A 17,277-nucleotide genomic window follows, 5' to 3' on the forward strand; every position below is an offset into this window, starting at 1 on the left:
GCTATGTGAATAGTTGTCCCTTTAAGAAGTCTTTGGAAATGATTGACTGCTGGGGCCTTGAAGGCTGTGGGAAACCATGGGGATGTCTGCCCAGCAGCTAACTGCATTTTATCCTGGGTTCCTTGTTCTGAAATGGATCTGGCCTGGCTGCATCCTAGGGATGTTCTCAAGGGTGATTGACTAAGACTTGTAGGAGTTTTAGCAGCTGAAAGTTACTTTATCATCATTACTGGTCTTGCCAGGTTGGTGTTCAGCAGTTGATGCTGTCCAGCAAGGCCTCGGTGGCCTTTGCCTTCAGAGGGTCTCCAGCACAAAGCAGATGGTGTTGACTGAGCACTGCCATCGCCAGGTGCTGAAGTGCGCGGTGACCCCCGCCATGTTCAGTTCTCACAGTAACTGCTCTGCAGGCAGCTCGCTCAGGATCCCTCTGTCTCGAAGCCGGGCCTCTGGGGTTAAGAACTGCGGCATCCAAGGCAAAAGGCCCTGTTTTGGCAGCCTGCTCAGCATAGGCTCCAGCCGCTGCTTGATGGCAAGGCCTGGGAGTGGGGGCGTGGCTTCGGGAAGCAGAGTCGGCCGTGGTCCTCAGGCCTGTCCCTGGTCCTCTTCTGTAGGTCGGCGACCTGATACAGCTGGTGAAGGAACTGTACGCTGACAACCAGCACCTGAAGAAAGCCATTTTGGATCTCTCCTGCTTGAGTCTCCAGGGAAATGACAGGCTCGAGGCAACAGAACCAAGAGAGGTAAGAAGAAATTTTGTTATCTTGAGTGACTTAGACAAATCAGCCCCAAAGATATTTCAGGACTGAAGCTGTGGAAGTTCCCTGTGTTGTGGCCGAGGTTTTGGGGCCCCGTCAGGTCTTCCCACAGGCCTTCCCAGGTTGGGTCACCCCTGATGTGTTTTGATGCTTCTGTGTGGTGCAGCCATGGTGTCTGTGCTGCAGATGGCACACTTGGCTAAGTGATGTGGTCTCAGAGGGAACTGGAGAATCGCCATCTACTCAGATAATGTGGGCAGTGTAGATGCAGCCTTAATGGATACATTAATAAATAAAGTCAGGTGAGAGGCTTCGCAGTGGTGAAGATGCTGCTGGGACACCCACATCTCATATTGGAGGGCCTGGATTTAAATTCTGGCTGTGTCCCAAGTCCGGCTTTCTATTAACCTGCACTCTGGGTAGCAGCAGGTGGTGGCTCGTGTAATCGCATCCCTGCTGCCCACGGGGGTGGGGTAGTGGGGGAAGCGTAGGTTCACTTTCTGGCTTGGACTTGGCCCAGCCCTGGTCTGTTCTGTGCATTTGGAGAATGATCCAGCAGTTGAGAGGTCTTGCTTCCTTCCCTCCCCTTCCATATTCCCCTCTGTTCCCCCTTCCCCCTCCCCTTTGCCCTTCTCTTCTCTCTTCTTTTCAAATAAATAAATACAGATGTTAAAAACTCAAGAAAAAGTTAATGGAAAACTTGTATCTTGGAAAGACTGTGACTTTAAAAATTAATTTAATTTCAAAGAGTTATTGAGTTAATTTCTTAAATATTTATTTTGAAAAGTAGGACTCGCCTGGGTCCCCCATGTGGGTGGCAGGGCCCAGGCATTAGGGCAGGTGTGCTCCGCTTTCCCAGGCGCATTAGTAGGGAGCTGGGCCACAGGTGGAGCAGCTGGGAGTCTTGGGCTGTGCTCATGTGGGATGCTGATATTACAGGTGACAGCTTAACCTTCTGTGCCAACAATGCCAGTCTCTTCACAATCTTCATTGTGAGGCTGGCACTGTGGTTCAACAGGCCAGTTCTTTATCTGCAGTGCCAACAAACAATGTGGGTGCCGGTTCTAGTCCCAGCTCCTGCTCCTGGGATCCAGCTTCCTGCTTGTGGCCTGGAAAAGCAGCGAGGGATTGTCCAAAGCTCTGGGACCCTGCACCTGCATGGGCAATCCAGAGGAAGGCCCTGGCTCCTGGCTTCAGCTCAGCTCTAGCATTGTAGCCATTTGGGTAAACCAGCAGAGGAAGATCTCTTTCCAACCCCCTGTCTCCTCTCTGCAATTCTTTCAATTAAAAAAATTACTTTTTTTGGTTTTCACCAGAATAAACTTATACTTTTGTTGCTACGTGCTTTCCAAGAACTTTTTGAAGTCTTTTTTTTTTTATCTCTGAAGACTTTTCTCTGTCAGAATCTGTGCTGTGCACTGGAAGGACCCTGCAGTGACGTCATTGGCAAAGGGTGCCTTGCTTCCTGCCTTAAGCCTCCGCCTTAGCCTACCTTTCTCCCGGGTAAAACGTGGCTCCACGCACCTTCTGTTTCAGAAGCCCGGAGCTGTTCTCACCTAAAGCTCACGCAGCCCTATGTGCGTTAGGGTCCCTGCAATACATAATTAGGATCTTACACGGGGTTGTCTTGAATCAACCTGGAGCACAGGTAGATGGAGCTCTCTCACACACACTGCCATGTCATTTCCTGAGCAAAGATTTGTCAGCCTGCAGCTGTCTCCTCCTCCTGTCGGAGTGGGAAGGGCTCAGAGGTACTTAGGCTGTGCTCTGGCCATCTGCTCTCGGAGCCAGGGAACATTATCGATCATCGCCTGCAGGGATCCGGATAATTTGGAAAACCGAGTGACCCTGCACTCCCTTTAGGGAGCCACAAGCTCGTGCTCTGCTTCCTCCCAGGCGGCATTTTTAATAAGCAGCTTGTTCTTCACTGACTTCTTTTGAGTCGTAACTGGTGAGGTTTTGTTTGTTCATTTGCCCTTTGGAAAAAAAAAAAATTCTGTTAAATGTCCCATTATGTCCTTTTTCCCCCTGCCTACTCAGAGATCTTAATACCAGCCGATTCAGATTTGAGTCATTTGTCAAATTGCACTTCGATTTGATGTTCCCTATGAATAGCCTTGTCCTTTCGAGCGAGCCCAGCTCCGCATCTTCCCCCACAACGGGCAGCGTGACGGATGTGCCCGTGATGATCTGGAGTGGAGGGAGGAGTGGGAGTGAGGGCTGAGGGTGGGATGCTGGAGAGGGGAGCCCGCATTTCCCCGGGGCTGCCCGTGCTCCCCTTCAGTGAGAGTCCAGGAAGAAGCAGACTGGACTGCTCAGCTTGCCCTTGGTGTTGGCTGCGGACCGGGGGGCTGGGCACGACTCATGCTCCCTGCGAGCCAGTGAACCAGGAAAGGAGAGGAAAGAATGGGATGTATTTTTATGTTTTTAAAATTCAGTATTTCCCCCCAATATTTAATTAACTGATAACATTGCCTAACCTTGGGAAAACCGAGAAAAGAAATTGCCCCTCATCTTGTCACTTTAAAGCAGGCACAGTTTATTAGCAGGTTGGACTGGTCCTTCGTTATTGGTGTGTATGCTTACATTCATGTACACGCTTACGCTGGTTCTTGCTTCTCTGCCGTATTTGCTAGCATCTTATTCCATCTTGTGAATGCACTGAAATTTAACTAACTGCCTTGCTTTTGTTAAGACTGTAGATTGCTTTCAGTGAGTCACTGTTTTAAAGTATATAATGAGTGTCCTTGGACACAGATCTTTGTCTGTGTTTAGGGATTTTTTTTCACACCATGCATTGTTACCTAGATATGTAATTACTAGGTTAAAGGAAGATATGTAATCCTCATAAAAATTGGTTTTCAAGGGGACTGGCGTGGTAGCTTAGTGGCTAAAGTCCTTGACTTGTACATGCGGGGTCCCACATCGGCCCCGGTTTGCATCCCGGCTGCTCCACTTCCCTTCCAACTCTCTGCTTGTGGCCTGGGAAGGCACTTGAGGACAGGCCAAAGCCTTGGGATCCTGCACCTGCATGGGAGACTTGGAGGAAGCTCCTGGTTTCAGATCAGCTCAGCACCGACTATTGCGGCTACTTGGGGAGTGAACCAGCGGATGGAAGTTCTTTGTCTCTCCTTCACTCTGTAAATCTCACATGCCACTAAAAATGAATAAATCGTAATGGTTTTCATAGATAATTCTCCAGTAATATCTATTTTTTTAAGACTTATTTTTATTGGAAAGGCAGATTTACAGAGAGAAGGAGAGACAGAGAGAGAGATCTTCCATTCACTGGTTCAATCCATACATGGCTGCAATGGCTGGAGCTGAGCCGATCTGAAACCAGGAGCCAGGAGCTTCTTCCAGGTCTCCCATGTGGGTACAGGGTCCCAAGGCTTTGGGCAATCCTCTACTGTTTTCCCAGGCCATAAACAGGGAGCTGGATGGAAAATGGAACAGCCAGGATACAAACCAACACTCATATGGTACCCTGGCAGTGTTTGTAGGTAGAGGATTAGCTAGTTGAGCCACCATGTTGGCCCAATGTAAAAAAAACAAAACAAAAACAAAACAAAACAAAAAAAAATCATTTGAAAGAGAGAAGGAAAACAGAGATCTCCCATCTGCTCGGTTACTCCTCAGTGGTCACAACAGCCAGTCTCTGGGCTCTGCAGAATCCAGGAGCCGGGAATTCCATGCTCATCTCCCATGCTTCTGGGCTGTGCTCTGTGACTTCCATGCACATTAGCAGGACATTGGTTTGGAAGTAGCGTGTCTGGGACTGGATCTGGCTGGCACTCTGAACCGAGGGAACTGGCATGACAATCAGTGGTTTAACTTGCGACACCACAACTTTTAATTTGAATTGAGGCTTAAGTAGTTTGAGGGCCCTAATAGAGTTAGTTTCTGGTGTAGAACCCCACAAGCTGGAGACAACAGCATCTGTTGCCTGCAGGCTGGGAGTTCGCTCAGCTACCGCCCAGGCAGCGCATCGGGAACAGTGGGCAGGCATCGTTTTGTCTCTGCGGTTGATGGGTCTGGCGAAGCTGCCTGTGGGAAGGAAGCCTGTGTGTGTGTGTGTGTGCCTCCCAGTTTTGGAGGTTCACAGGTTGAAGCTGGCCTGGCCTCTGCTGGGGCTCGGGGCTGGCATCTGTGTGTGAGTGTGTAGAGTTGATCCCATGGGAGCTGGGGACAAGCCTGTCCTTTGTGAGCTCGTGTCTACTTTAAAAAGAATTTTTTTTATTGGAAAGGCAAATATACAGAGAGGAAGATCTTCCATCCAGTCATTCACTCCCCAAGCACCCACAATGACCAGAACTGAGCTGGCCCAGAGCCAGGAGCCTCTTCCAGGTCTCCCACGTGGGTGCAGGGTCCCAAGGCCTTGGGCCATCCTTGATTTCTTTCCCAGGCCACAGTCAGGGAGCAATATGGAAAGCAGGGCCACTGGGACTCAAACCGGCACCCTCATGGGGTCCTGGTGCATGCAAGGCGAGGACTTTAAGCCTTTAGGCTACCATTCCGGGCTTGTCTGTTTTCATCAAGCCACCCTTACTTGGTCCCAGGGCATTCACCACAGCCACTCTGTTTAGTATAAACACCCCCAAAGCTCCACCATCCTGCTAGCATGAGACAGGACATCAAGCCTTTAACATGGGCTCCTGGGGGACACCTGAACGATTACCCAGGCCATGGCAAAGAGGTCTCCTGTGGCTTTAGTGTGCATTTAAATGATCTCTGGTGTGATTGCTCTGGTCTTTTTATGTTTGTTTGCTAGTCATTAATTTACGTAGAGAATCACCATCCAGTCAGGGCAGTGAGCCTCAATAATAGCGATGAACTCTGCAAGGCACATGGAACTGTCACATCTAAATGATGCGATCTGTGTCAGGTGGATTACAGGTGCTCACAGAGTTCATTGCTGTTGTAATCTACGTCTGTCATTACTTGGATGGTCACAAAGCAAATTATTATTATTTTTTTTTAACATGGAGAGAAAACCTGAGAAAAGGGATATAATTTAATTGAACTCAGTTATGTGCAAGGCTGTCATGCTGAATAAAAGTAGACCTTGTGTGACCCTGCAGAGGACAGAAATGACCCTAAGAAACAGAAGGTGCTTGTTGATTACTCGGTTAGAGTAATATTAAAATTGGTGGATTGTTGGAGTAGTTACGTTTTCATTAAAAGGAGGAACCTACAAACAGCTGAACTGTGTAATATAATTTAACATTTTTTTTTTTTTAAGATTTACTTTTACTGGAAAGTCAGATATACAGAGAAGAGGAGAGACAGAGAGAAAGATCCTCCATCCGCTGATGCACTCCCCAAGAGGCCACAATGTCTGGAGCTGAGCCGATCTGAAGCCAGGAGTCAGGAGCCTCTTCTGGGTCTCCCAGATGCCGGTGAGGGCGGGTGTAGGGGAGGAGGAGGAGGAGAGGGTGCGTGGAGGCGGTGTAGGTGGAGGAGGAGGCGGACAGGCAGATTACAGCTTCCAGGCATCCCACAAAGTATGCGGGTCACCTTAGGCATGACCTTTACCAGCTCAAAAATTTGTCTCCCATTAGCAGTGAGAACTCGGGTGTGACCCCGAATCGTTATATTCCTTACTCCTAAGGTGAAGGCATCTGGTTTAACATGATCTATGAAGCCCTTGCGGAAGTGCCTGGCCTGTAGTATGTGCTCAGTAAAACACAGAGCTTTTGAGGTGTTGTTGCTGCTAAAGTGGAGCATGCGCCTGTGTTTCCCGGGGACCTCGTTAGCAATGTGAGAACGCCTGGTGCTTCTGTGCTGAGGGTTACTTTGTGCAGCGAGAGCAGAGCTGACACACAGCAGTAGAGGGGCAGCTGCTGCGGAGTGAAGGTGCTGGGATGCTTCCTGGAGGAGGAGGTCAAGGAAGAACAGCACTGGAGGCCGGGGAGGCGGGGGAACAGCAGGGAGTGTGGTGGTTCAAGGAGGGACTGGTCCATGGGGAAGAGAGACATGGCTTAACCGAGGAGTCCCAAGTCACACAGGCAGGCAGGGCAGTTTCACCCGAGGGGTCCAGAGCCCACCTGCCTTAGTTGGAGGGGTGAGATGGGTGAGGAGGTGAGGCTAGAGCTGGTTGACACTTGGAGGGCTGGAGGTCGCTGCTGCACTTGGCGGCAGGGCTGACCCCGAGCTCAGGGGTGCGGCTTCCTCACATCTTTCGCTGTGTCTTTGAAAACTGGTCCGGTCACGTACGGTATTAAAAGCATCTCTCTGTGTCCACAACCTTTCATTTTTGACCACTGTTAGAACCTGAAGAGTTTACTTTTAATTTTCACCAAGTCCGCAGGTGCCAAAGAGGAGGGAGTTTTTATTTCATCGTGTGCAGAATGGTGTGGTTGTGGTTCCAGAAAGCAGAGGAGCTGTGGTGCTTTGGCTGTTTTGCGCAGCAGTGACATGTTGACATGTGTCAGCAATGCCTTTCTCAGCCAACCTGGGGGAGGCCTGCTCCTGTTTATGGAGCTGCGGGGCGGCTTCTCACTTCTCCCTGCAGCCCCTGTGGACTTCCCTCTAGGATGAATAGGCCTTTGGGACCTTTTATGTGCAGTTCATGGACAGGCAGCAAAAGCCATACTGCAGAGGATGAGACGCGACCTTTTCCGGAAGCTTCAGAAAGGCAGCAGGCTCCATGACCAGAGCAAGGTGCAGCCCAGGGAGAGCGTGCTGTTACTGTTTGAATCTCTTCAAGATGGGGGAACCCAAGCTGCTGTTACGAAGAAAGCAGACACAGTGAGGAGAACATAGTTTTATAGTGAACGCATGTGTGTACACTCAGCACCTCAAGTCTGTAGTGTTTCCCGTATATCATTACTACTTTCTGATTCCTTTGATGACTTCCCATTGAAATTACAAATATCAGTGTACCTGTGCTTTGCTTGAATTCTTCAGACTGCATATCTTTAACTTCAGTATATATTTATAGCTATTTCTTGGAAAAAGATTTATTTATTTGTTTGAAAGAGTTAGAGGGAGACCAGAGGTCTTTTATGTGCTGGTTCTCTCCCCAGATGTCTGCAACAGCAGGGGCTAGCGCAGGCCGGAGCCAGGAGCCAGGAGCTTCGTGCTTGTCTTCATGTGGATGGCATGGGCTCAGACCCGTGGGCCAGCCCGTGCTGCTCTGCCCTGGCCGTTCACGGGGGGCTGGATCAGATGTGGAGCAGGTGGGACATTGTCAGTGCTGGTAACACAGGCAGGCAGTGAGTTTACCTGATCCGCCACAACTGCAGTTCCACATAGTCATTCTTTTAGGGATAAATTTACATGCAATAAAATATATATGTTGTCAGCCTACATTTTATGTTTTGTAAATATGTGTGTATGTGTTACCCACACCCGTTCTCGTCGACCCGCTCCCTCTACCCCCACTGTTCCTCTAATTTTGTTCCATTGTGAATTAATTTTGCCTGTACTGTACCTTCACAGAAATGTATTACCCAGTATATTCTCTTTTGTAGAAGCATCTTTCACTTGATATGTTTTTGAGGTTCATCCATATTGTTATGTGAGTCAGCTGTTTGTTCCCTTTTATTGCTAAATAGCATGCATGGTTTGAGTACCCCCCATCCCAAGTACTTGGACAAGTAGTATTTCAGATACGATATTTTTCTCAGAGTTTGGAATATTTGCATGGATTGATTGAGCATGCTGAAAATCTGAAATCCCCAATGCCTCTAAATCAAAAACAACTTGAGTGTAATGTCAGTGTTTAAAAAGTTTTGGATTTCAGGGGCATTTTAGAGTGGGATTGAGATGGTCCTCATTGTTTGTATCACTGGTGAATGTTTTGGCGATGAAGGAAGAAGCCAGAAGGGTGAGCTTTTTAAGTGGATGTGTGTTTAATAAATGCACTGACCCGGGTCTGGTCTGGCTAATGCTTGCTAGTATCGTTGGGTGTGGAGTTTGATCATCAGTTCCCAGGTTTGGGTGGGAATAGGTTGTATGTTTTTAGAAGATGACTTTTGGAAGTCCTCTTCCTTTGTGCTTTTCTTCTAAAAGGAAGATCAGGATTTAAGCTGAGCTGGAAGTTATGGGAGTGATTGACCAAATGCAGGTATTGATGATATATAAGTGCTGAGAGAGCCACAGCATCACCCGTTTCCAGATGCCAAAGTCACCTGTCACCCCATGGCTGTCTTACTTTCAGGTGGAACTGGCCACTTCATTGGTGCCGTGACGTGTGCTGTCGCTCGGAGCAGTTTTGATGGGCTCTCTTCCCCATGTTGGGGGCGCATTTGGTTAATCTGGGTATCTTGTGAATGGCATTTCTGCTTTTCCGTGGAGCTGAGATCTGCCTCTTCCAAGAGTCGCAGTGTCCATTCTGTGGAACGCAGACTGCAGAGGCTTGGGGATGTATGTTTCTGTAAAGCATCAAGGATTCATGCCATTTGTATCAATGACTTCCTTTAGCAAACTGTGGCAATGTTGCTGAGCTCTTGTCCGTCTCAGCAGTGTGGCAGTTGAGCAAGCCTCTGCCCTATACTAATTAGACTTCATTTACTGCTCTCTCTAATATTTTCAAGTTCATCAATACCCAAATCATGTTACTTTTTTTTTTAAAGGTTTATTTATTTTTATTGCAAAGTCAGATATACAGAGAGGAGGAGAGACAGAGAGGAAGATCTTCCGTCCAATGGTTCACTCCCCAAGTGAGCACAATGGCCGGTGCTATGCCAATCCGAAGCCAGGAGCCAGGAACCTCTTCCAGGTATCTCACACGGGTGCAGGGTCCCAAGGCTTTGGGCTGTCCTCGACTGCTTTCTCAGGCCACAAGCAGGAGCTGGACGGGAAGCAGGGCCACCGGGATTGGAACCGGCGCCCATATGGGATCCTGGGCGTGCAAGGCGAGGACTTTAACCACTACGTTATCCCGCCAGGCCCCAAAATCATGTTACTTTTATGTAATCTCAGAGTGAATTTAGTAAAAGCAAGAATGGCAGCGGCATAACAGGCAGCATATTCTATTTACAGTAGCTCAGGAACAACCGTGCACAGGCAAGAGGGAAATGCTTTTTATTTCTTGGGAATTTTTGCTTAAATTAGACTCGATCCCAGGCAGCTGTGCGTGATTTGCCAAAACTAGTAATTCTAACTTTGGTTAATTTTTATTTCATGGCTTTGGCATTTGTTTCTGCCTCGTTTGTTTGTTTGTATTTTTTGTTTCACATTTTAAAAAAGACATTACTGACTTACTCATGCATAGTCATGCTGCATGCTTTTTTGGGTTGCCTTTTCATATCATTCCATGCCTCATGTAGCTTCTGGCTAGCCAAGAGGACGAGGACACCATCAGAACTGAAGAGGATGACGGAGCTCATTTGCTGAGTGACCAGCATTTGCAGCCGAGTGATGAGGTAGGGATGTGGCGCTTGACTCCTCATTGCATCCTCTCTGCTCTGTGTCCAGCCCAGTCTTCCAGCCTGGAGTGAGTTGAATGGGTTTTCTGTTCACTGCACCTGTACCTACCGAGTGCCTGCTGTATGCCAGTGGAGAGCCAGGGGACGGGGGCTTCTCTCAGAAGTCCCAGGCATGTAGCTACACATAAAAGTGGGCAGTTGTAGAGGAGCAGGAATTGGCTGTCGGTCCTGGAGAGCTGTCGAGAGAGCTGATGCACTGCAAACTCTGGCCTGTGAGGGAAGTCCGTGGCAGAACCCAGACAGGAGCTGCGTCGTGAAGGAGGCCCCTGATGGGACTGAACTCCCCTGCTCAGGTGTTGCCTGTAGGCACCTGATGTAAAACCTGCTTCATTTCTCCTGGGCCTTGGGAGAGTTGGACCCCCTTCCTCAAGCAGTGCTCTTCAGTCACACTGACAGCAGATTATCCCCTGGCTCGGAAGAATCCCAGTGCGTTGGACGTGGTGGGAGCCGGGACACTGCGGAGTTGTCATTTTTGGCTTTAGAAGTGTTACAGTCTGTGAAGCCATGAGTGAGAGATTATTGAAATGTAGATAGTTGTGGAGAGCACAGCAACTAAAAGTAGGGACTTTGGAATCCGCCAGACCTGATACGGAGTCTTGACTTGGTCACCGTGCATCTCTGTGACCTTGGTAATACTGTGCTTAGCCCGAGCATGCTCAGTGAGGACGACACTACTTCTTTTGTGGATTATCGGGAGATTGAAGTAGAAAAGCATGTAACAAGTGCTCAGTAAATGATGATAATTAGTGCTTTTATTATTAATTCTAGCCTATTCCTTCCTTGGTGTTTGCTTATTTGATGGATTTAATAAAGAAGTTGGTGGCAAACAGTACCCTCTAAATAACAGCTCATTTGTGTGGGTCTTGTCTCCCATTTAAAAATCTTAATCATTTCACCAGGGTGGAGAGATGCGGGTGATCCTAGCGCGTATATCACCAGCAGCGATGAAGTCAAGAGGAGTTATTTATAGACTGGTACAAGAAATTTACAGCTTGGGATGGGGGGCAGGAAGACTGCTAATTGTGGCTTCTCGAGACCTGCCCAACACAGGCTTCAACCAGCTGCATCCTTGATACCACTCCTCTGGGATCCCCCAGTGACCCAGGAAGGTGGATTCATAAATAACATCTTCATGGGAATTAGGAACTCTCCACCTTCCTAATGAGACACATCTAATCCATGTTAATTAGCGTGTGTCTGTAGAGAGTATGCCGGATTGCTCATGTATAATGAGGAGGAAGCATTGTAAGACACATACAATGACCATTCACAGTGTTGCTAATGACTGGGGCACCATACCCCATCACCTTCTGAGAAAGAACTAAGGGAAGTAGACCCTGGGGTGGGAGAATGCACCTCCAGGGTGCACCTGTAGCAGGTAATACACTTACCCTGAGATCATCATCCCATTTCCTTGTCCCGGCCATCTCGGGAGGCGACATCACGATCCCCATGTATAGAGGAGGAGGCTAAGGTTGGGGAGCAGGGATGTGTGAAGTGAGTGTGGCCCTGTGTGCCTGTGGATCCTCTGGGTTTTCTGTCTGGCTTACTTGCCCTCACTCATCTGCCCTCTACCCTCGCTGCTTGTCTCTCCTCCAGATACCCCCTTCCCCACCACAATTCAGTGTTTGACCAGACATTGTCATTTGCAGGTTCTGGAGGACTATCCCAAAGGAGGTGGCAAAAATGGATATTTAAGGGCCCCTGGTTCCGGTATCGTAGACTACGATGGACCCCACAAATCTGGTTGTCCCGGAGAGCAGAGTCCAGGAGAAGGCGAGCTCATGAAGCTTCTTGCTCCTTTCTTCAATGAGAAGGCCATGTTGTTGCTGGAGTCCAGGTAGACGCCGGGCCCAGGCCTCGCTTTGTCCTCTTGTTTGAGGGGAGAACAGACTCCTTTTGGTAAATGGATGTAAAGGATGGTGCTGTGTAATTTAGCCAAGTGAGCTCTTAAAATGGCTTGCAAGGAACCTTGCCAGTCATGCAATTAAGTAATTAGACTGCGTGCTCGTGACCGCGTGGGGCCCCAGCAGGGCCACTGGAAGCCCAGTCTAAGGAAGGAAAGAGGGTTCCTTTGAGCGTTCCTCCTAGGAGCCCTGCAAAGGGCTGCCTGGCCAGCAGGGAGGGTTGTCAGCCCTGCCAAAATCTCCTCCAGCTTCCCCAAGAGCTGAGAAATACTGTTGTCATTCTAACTCTGCTATTCCCTGTTTGGCTGGAACCAAAATTCTCTGTTCGTTAGATCAGCTGGGGGTCATCCCTGTGTGAGAAGTACCATGGTTTGTTTTTCTTAAAGCAGAAAGGAGAAGCAGTCTCTACGTTTCTATTTTTCAAGTGAGTTCTTTGGGAACCACTTATGCCCCTTGTCTATCCTTCCTCATTTTGTCCATAGCAGCTTCCTGGGAATTAGAGCCAGAAAGAAGCATGCTGTCATTGCTCAGTGCCTCAGTTTACCTGTGAGGAGTAAGGGAAAAAATGTTGGTGAAACGTAGCTGGCCTCAGGGCTGTGTCCAGGGAACATTTTCCATTTTCTTCTGGCACGGATAGAGGGAGTAGCTGCTGCCCATAACTCTTGGCAGGAGGGAGGAGGCCTAGCAGGTTGTCGCCAATGGGGTGAGCATCAGGGGCCCTTCCTTAGCCAGAGGAAGGACTGGAATGTTCTCTGTGCGCATAGCAAACCAGTCCTTCCCTGGTCCCGGACAGCTGTGTAATGTTTTGCCACCTGAGTCCTCTTTGGGGACCATGTTTCTGTTCTGGGAGCTATCACAAGGAATTAGATGACCCCAAGGAATTGGGTGCTTGAAAAATGGCAGGCTTCCTAGACAGTTTTTCATGAGAGCTAAGTGAAACCTCTTGGGGACCGTGAAAGTTTGCCCTTGCGGATGGGAGCTGGGGAAGAATTGCAGTGGGCTGTGGTGGGAATGAAGCCAAAGGTGTGGTGTGTGTGCATGGGTCCTCTTGAGATGCAGAATCGCTAAGATATGCTTACCAGTATGGGAGGGGGGATTTGTTAGGGCATCATGGCAGGTGACAGATTACAGGTCATCTGTATGCTGGGTCGCTGACCCAGGGAAGCCCAGGATATGGCTGTCAAGGCCGAGTGCCAGCAAGGGGGCAGCAGGTGTGGCCCTGGAGTCCTAGGCTGACATTGAGCCTGACCCAGCTCTCTCTCCATCTCAGTGACAACTCCAAACAGCTTCCTGTTAAGTTCCCCCAAGACCCCCAGCCCATTGGTGGTGCCGGCCTGTGCCACCCTCAGAGACACTGCTAAAATCCCACATTTCCACGCGTCATGCAGCAGAGTTTACACCGGGGAATGAGCCATGACAGTGCGTGTACCTCCCTCCCAGGGCAGGGGCATCTTGGCCCTCGCCCATTTTGTCAGGCAAGCACACGGCCCTTGGTCTTCCCATCGTCTGGGAGAAGCTCCAGATCTACATTTTTAATGTGCTGATTTTTCAGAATTTAGGCTCAGTTGCAGTTTTAAAGAAAGCTCTTTGTGAGCCAGCACTGCTGACAAGCTTGTGACATCAGCTGTTGGGTTGCCTGTTCCCTCCCAGCAGCCTGTAGTGCCTTCCCATAGACTTGCAGACCATGCTACCCAGTTCCAGTGTGAGAAAAGACTTTTTCACTCCAGCCCAAATCTGCTGCCGAGTGCTGGTCTCTGCGGCTGTCCTTCCTTACGTATCACTGGCTCCATGTCAGCGGGGACTGTGTTTAGTGCCTTGGAAAATGCAGGGTTGGAGAGCCAAACAGACCTGGGCTCTAATCCAGCTACACCATTTAGATCTTAGGCCGTATCTCCCCATCTTGGTTTCTTTGTCCGTAAAGTGAGGGGTGATGGTACTTATTTGCCCCATAGGGATCCTGTAAGGAGTAAATAAATAATGGCCCTAAAGTATAGCTCCAGATCAGTCCTAAGTGGGGTTTTGGTGATGTTATTGTTTAAATTGTGCCCAGCCAATTATTTCTGCTCTTTTGCGCTAACCCTACTCTGTACGCTACAGCAGACGGCAAGTGATTTGTGCCTCTGTATCCGTTTTTGAGCCAAAGTCTAGTGATTCCATGTAGGGCTCTGATGGACTTGGGACTGAGGCTTACCCTTATATTCTTGAGCCACCTGCCACCTTGGAGAGCTCTGTCCAGGACCAGAGCCTCCTGCACAGGAGTTGGGTCCTAGGAGCAGCTGTGATTTGGCTTATGTGTCCACCCGACAGAAGGAAATGGCTTCTACAGTAGTTTCTTTAGGTTAATGTTGTCTTGCACTTGACCAGGCAGACCAACTCATTTTTTTTTTGAAGATCTGTTCATTTATTTGAAAGTTTTATATATGTATGTATGTATGCGTCTATGTACTCCCACACCCACATATGTACATAGATCTATATGTACATATGTGGATATGGGAATATATGTATGTGTGTACAGAGAGAGAGAGACCGTCAGCTGGACTGGAAGTAGAGCAGCTGAAACTGGCACCCATATGACATGCCAGTGCTGTAGATGGAAGCTCTGTCCACTGGGGTGCCACAACCCCAGCCCTCCAGCTCATTCTTGGAGGTGGATGGCTCAGCCTGGGGCCTGGTCTGGCTTGTGGAGGAAGGGCTGAGTGGTCCCTTGTCTCCCTTGGTGTTCGCTATCTGTGTCATTCCCAGCCCCCCTTTACTTCCAACTCATTTAGTTTCCATTCCCTAGAGAACATGCCTGAGGATTTCACTCCTGTGTTTTTTGTTCATCTTTGCAACCTAAAATTAGATGTGATATTTGATAGCTGAAAAAAATTATAAAAATTTAAAAAGGGAGCCCTTGGGGCTGATATGATTAAGGTTTTTTTTTCTTTCTTTAAGGCTAATATAATCTTGATTCCACATGCATTTCAGCCACTGCCCCATTTCTTTATTCCCCTTCAAGGCAAGATTTCTCAAATCATCTATATTCACTGGGTCTGCTTTCTCCCTTCTCTCCTTTCTTTATCCCATTCCAAATGTGTTCGTACCCTTTTCTCTACTTCTCAAGGTCAGCGGCCAGCCTCCCTGCGACCATGGCCTTTCTTTGGCCTCTGCTCTTTCCTGGCGCCCTCTGCTGGAGGGTGGTGGTGTCCTCAGAGCCCCTTCCTTTCTCTGGCATCTCTCTTTCCTGGGGCTTTAGAGGGTGGGGTGTGACTCCCCGGCGCATACTTACAGCACAGCGCAGTCCTCTCTTCAGATCACTATTCTGATTTTATTCTAAGAAAAATGCAAACCCATTGGAAAGTTGTTTATTAGTGTTGTTGTTAAAGCTACTGTTTTAATTTATACAGATAGGAGCTGTCAAATGCGCAAATTAATAATAATAACAACAGTAACAGTAAACGGCTCTCCAGTGGTTTTCTCTTGTTCCTAGGGTAAGATCAGAGCCCCTTGAGATAGCCTGTGCTTTTCTAGTCTCTGGATCTGGGGGACACCTACCTTTCGATTCCTTGTTGCTGCCAGAGGGCCTGGCGATTGCCAACCGTTTTGTCTGTAAAGTGGATGCACGTGACTGGTGGTGTCTCAGCTCGATGTCGGCTCTGTCGCGAGGCCTCTCCGACAACCCCTTCCAAAGACACGGCTTCTTTGCTTTGTCTCAGGTGTCTCTTCCGACCCCTCTTCCTGTCTCCTCTTTTTCCTGCCCTTCAATTCCTGGCGCTGCCCATCACCTCACATTGCTGACTAGTTCTCAGTGTCTGGATGAGTGTCTGTCTTCTCTTTAATGATGGGTAGGCTCCCGTGTTTTTTGTTTGTTTCTCCCAGCATACATTCCCACTGCCTTCCATGCCAAGCAGGAGCCACTCAGTCAGTGTGTGCACAGTGAGTGCAGACAGTCAAGAGCTCAGCATTACAGCCCAAGCGCAGTGTTCTTTTGGGTTGTTTCAGTCTTTGCTGTACTGTTTCCCTGAGGGTTTCCTGAATCTTTTGGGGCCCACTTCCTCATCGGTCAAGTGGTACGAGTGAGTGCCCGTCTCAGACTCAGATGGGGAGATTCAGTGTAAAGCATCAGGCATGTGTTAGGCACTCAGTGTTCGTCCCTTTCCTTTGGTTCTCGTGCGTGCCCAAGGCGCTCAGGCAGGGCACATAAACAATATTTGGGCCTCTGCGAGACCCTTGAACCGAACCATTTGAAAGGTCCTGATTATGGTGACAGCTTAATGAGTCTGTTGTTCAGATTTCTAGCAAAGTAATACTTCAAATGTTTTATTTTAATAGCACCGCCACTTTAGGACATTATAATGGCCTTTCTACCACCGTTTACTACCCATTTGTAAACTCTTTCCTGGGTTTTATTGTATGTTGTTGGGTGGTGAGTAATGGTTCTCCTTTGGCTAGCTGAATAACAATTGTCATTATTATTTTTTTTAATCTATAGTTAAGGAGGAGGCAGGAAAATTTAGTTTAACATCTCCTGGTGCTTGGAATGCCAGAAATGTTTTTAAAGCCTGAGCTGACCATGGTTTAAGATGGCTTGTACAGTCTATTAACTGTGCAGAGATGCAACATGCTTTTTAATTTTGTTGTTGGGGCTTTATTTTTTTTTTTAACCCCACTTGTGTGTGGTGTGCCATTGAACCGGAATTGGCCTGGCTCTGTCCTTGGTCCTGAGAGGCATCCAGGTGCGGAGAGCAGCTTCTCTTGCCCTCAGAGGATGCAGTGGGATGATAGACTTAGCAGTGCTGTTGCCAGGGGTCCCAAAGATGGGAGGGGTGGGAGGTCGGGTGACGGTCAAGGAGTTGATAGCATCTGGTCTTTCTCATAGCTAGCTTTCTATTCTTTCTTTCCTTCTTTCCTTTCCTTTGCTTTGCTTTTCTTCCTTTACTTCTTTTCTTTCCTTTGCCTTTCTTTCTTTTCTTTCCTTTTCCTTTTTAGGACTCATTTATTTTTATTGGAAAGATAGATTTTCAGAGAGAAAGATCTTCCAACTGCTGATTTACTTCCTAAGTGACCGCAACGGTTAGAGCTGAGCCGATCTGAAGCCAGGAGACAGGAGCTTCCTCCGGGTCCCACATTCAGGTACAGGGTCTCAAGGCTTTGGGTTGTCCTCTACTGCTTTCCCAGGCCACAAGCAGGGAGCCAGAT

The 17,277-nt window shown here is 48.5% G+C and overlaps 1 protein-coding gene and 1 non-coding gene across 2 annotated transcripts in view; one reads left to right on the top strand and one right to left on the bottom strand.

The window, feature by feature from the left end:
- Nucleotides 1-17,277, top strand: part of CDK5RAP2 (CDK5 regulatory subunit associated protein 2) — a 173,868-nt gene that overhangs the window by 93,833 nt on the left and 62,758 nt on the right. Inside the window, exons 18-20 of the mRNA XM_040963828.1 lie at nucleotides 612-740; nucleotides 10,031-10,126; nucleotides 11,842-12,029. Of these exons, the coding sequence (XP_040819762.1) occupies nucleotides 612-740; nucleotides 10,031-10,126; nucleotides 11,842-12,029 (413 nt within the window). The remainder of the gene's footprint in view (nucleotides 1-611; nucleotides 741-10,030; nucleotides 10,127-11,841; nucleotides 12,030-17,277) is intronic.
- On the bottom strand, nucleotides 6,227-6,376 carry LOC121145193. The gene has a single exon (XR_005881977.1). It is a non-coding gene; the product is annotated as a U12 minor spliceosomal RNA (small nuclear RNA).

Source organism: Ochotona curzoniae, unplaced genomic scaffold (assembly GCF_017591425.1).
Source record: "Ochotona curzoniae isolate NIBS_2020 unplaced genomic scaffold, NIBS_Ocur_1.0 scaffold_3208, whole genome shotgun sequence".
NCBI lineage: Eukaryota > Metazoa > Chordata > Mammalia > Lagomorpha > Ochotonidae > Ochotona > Ochotona curzoniae.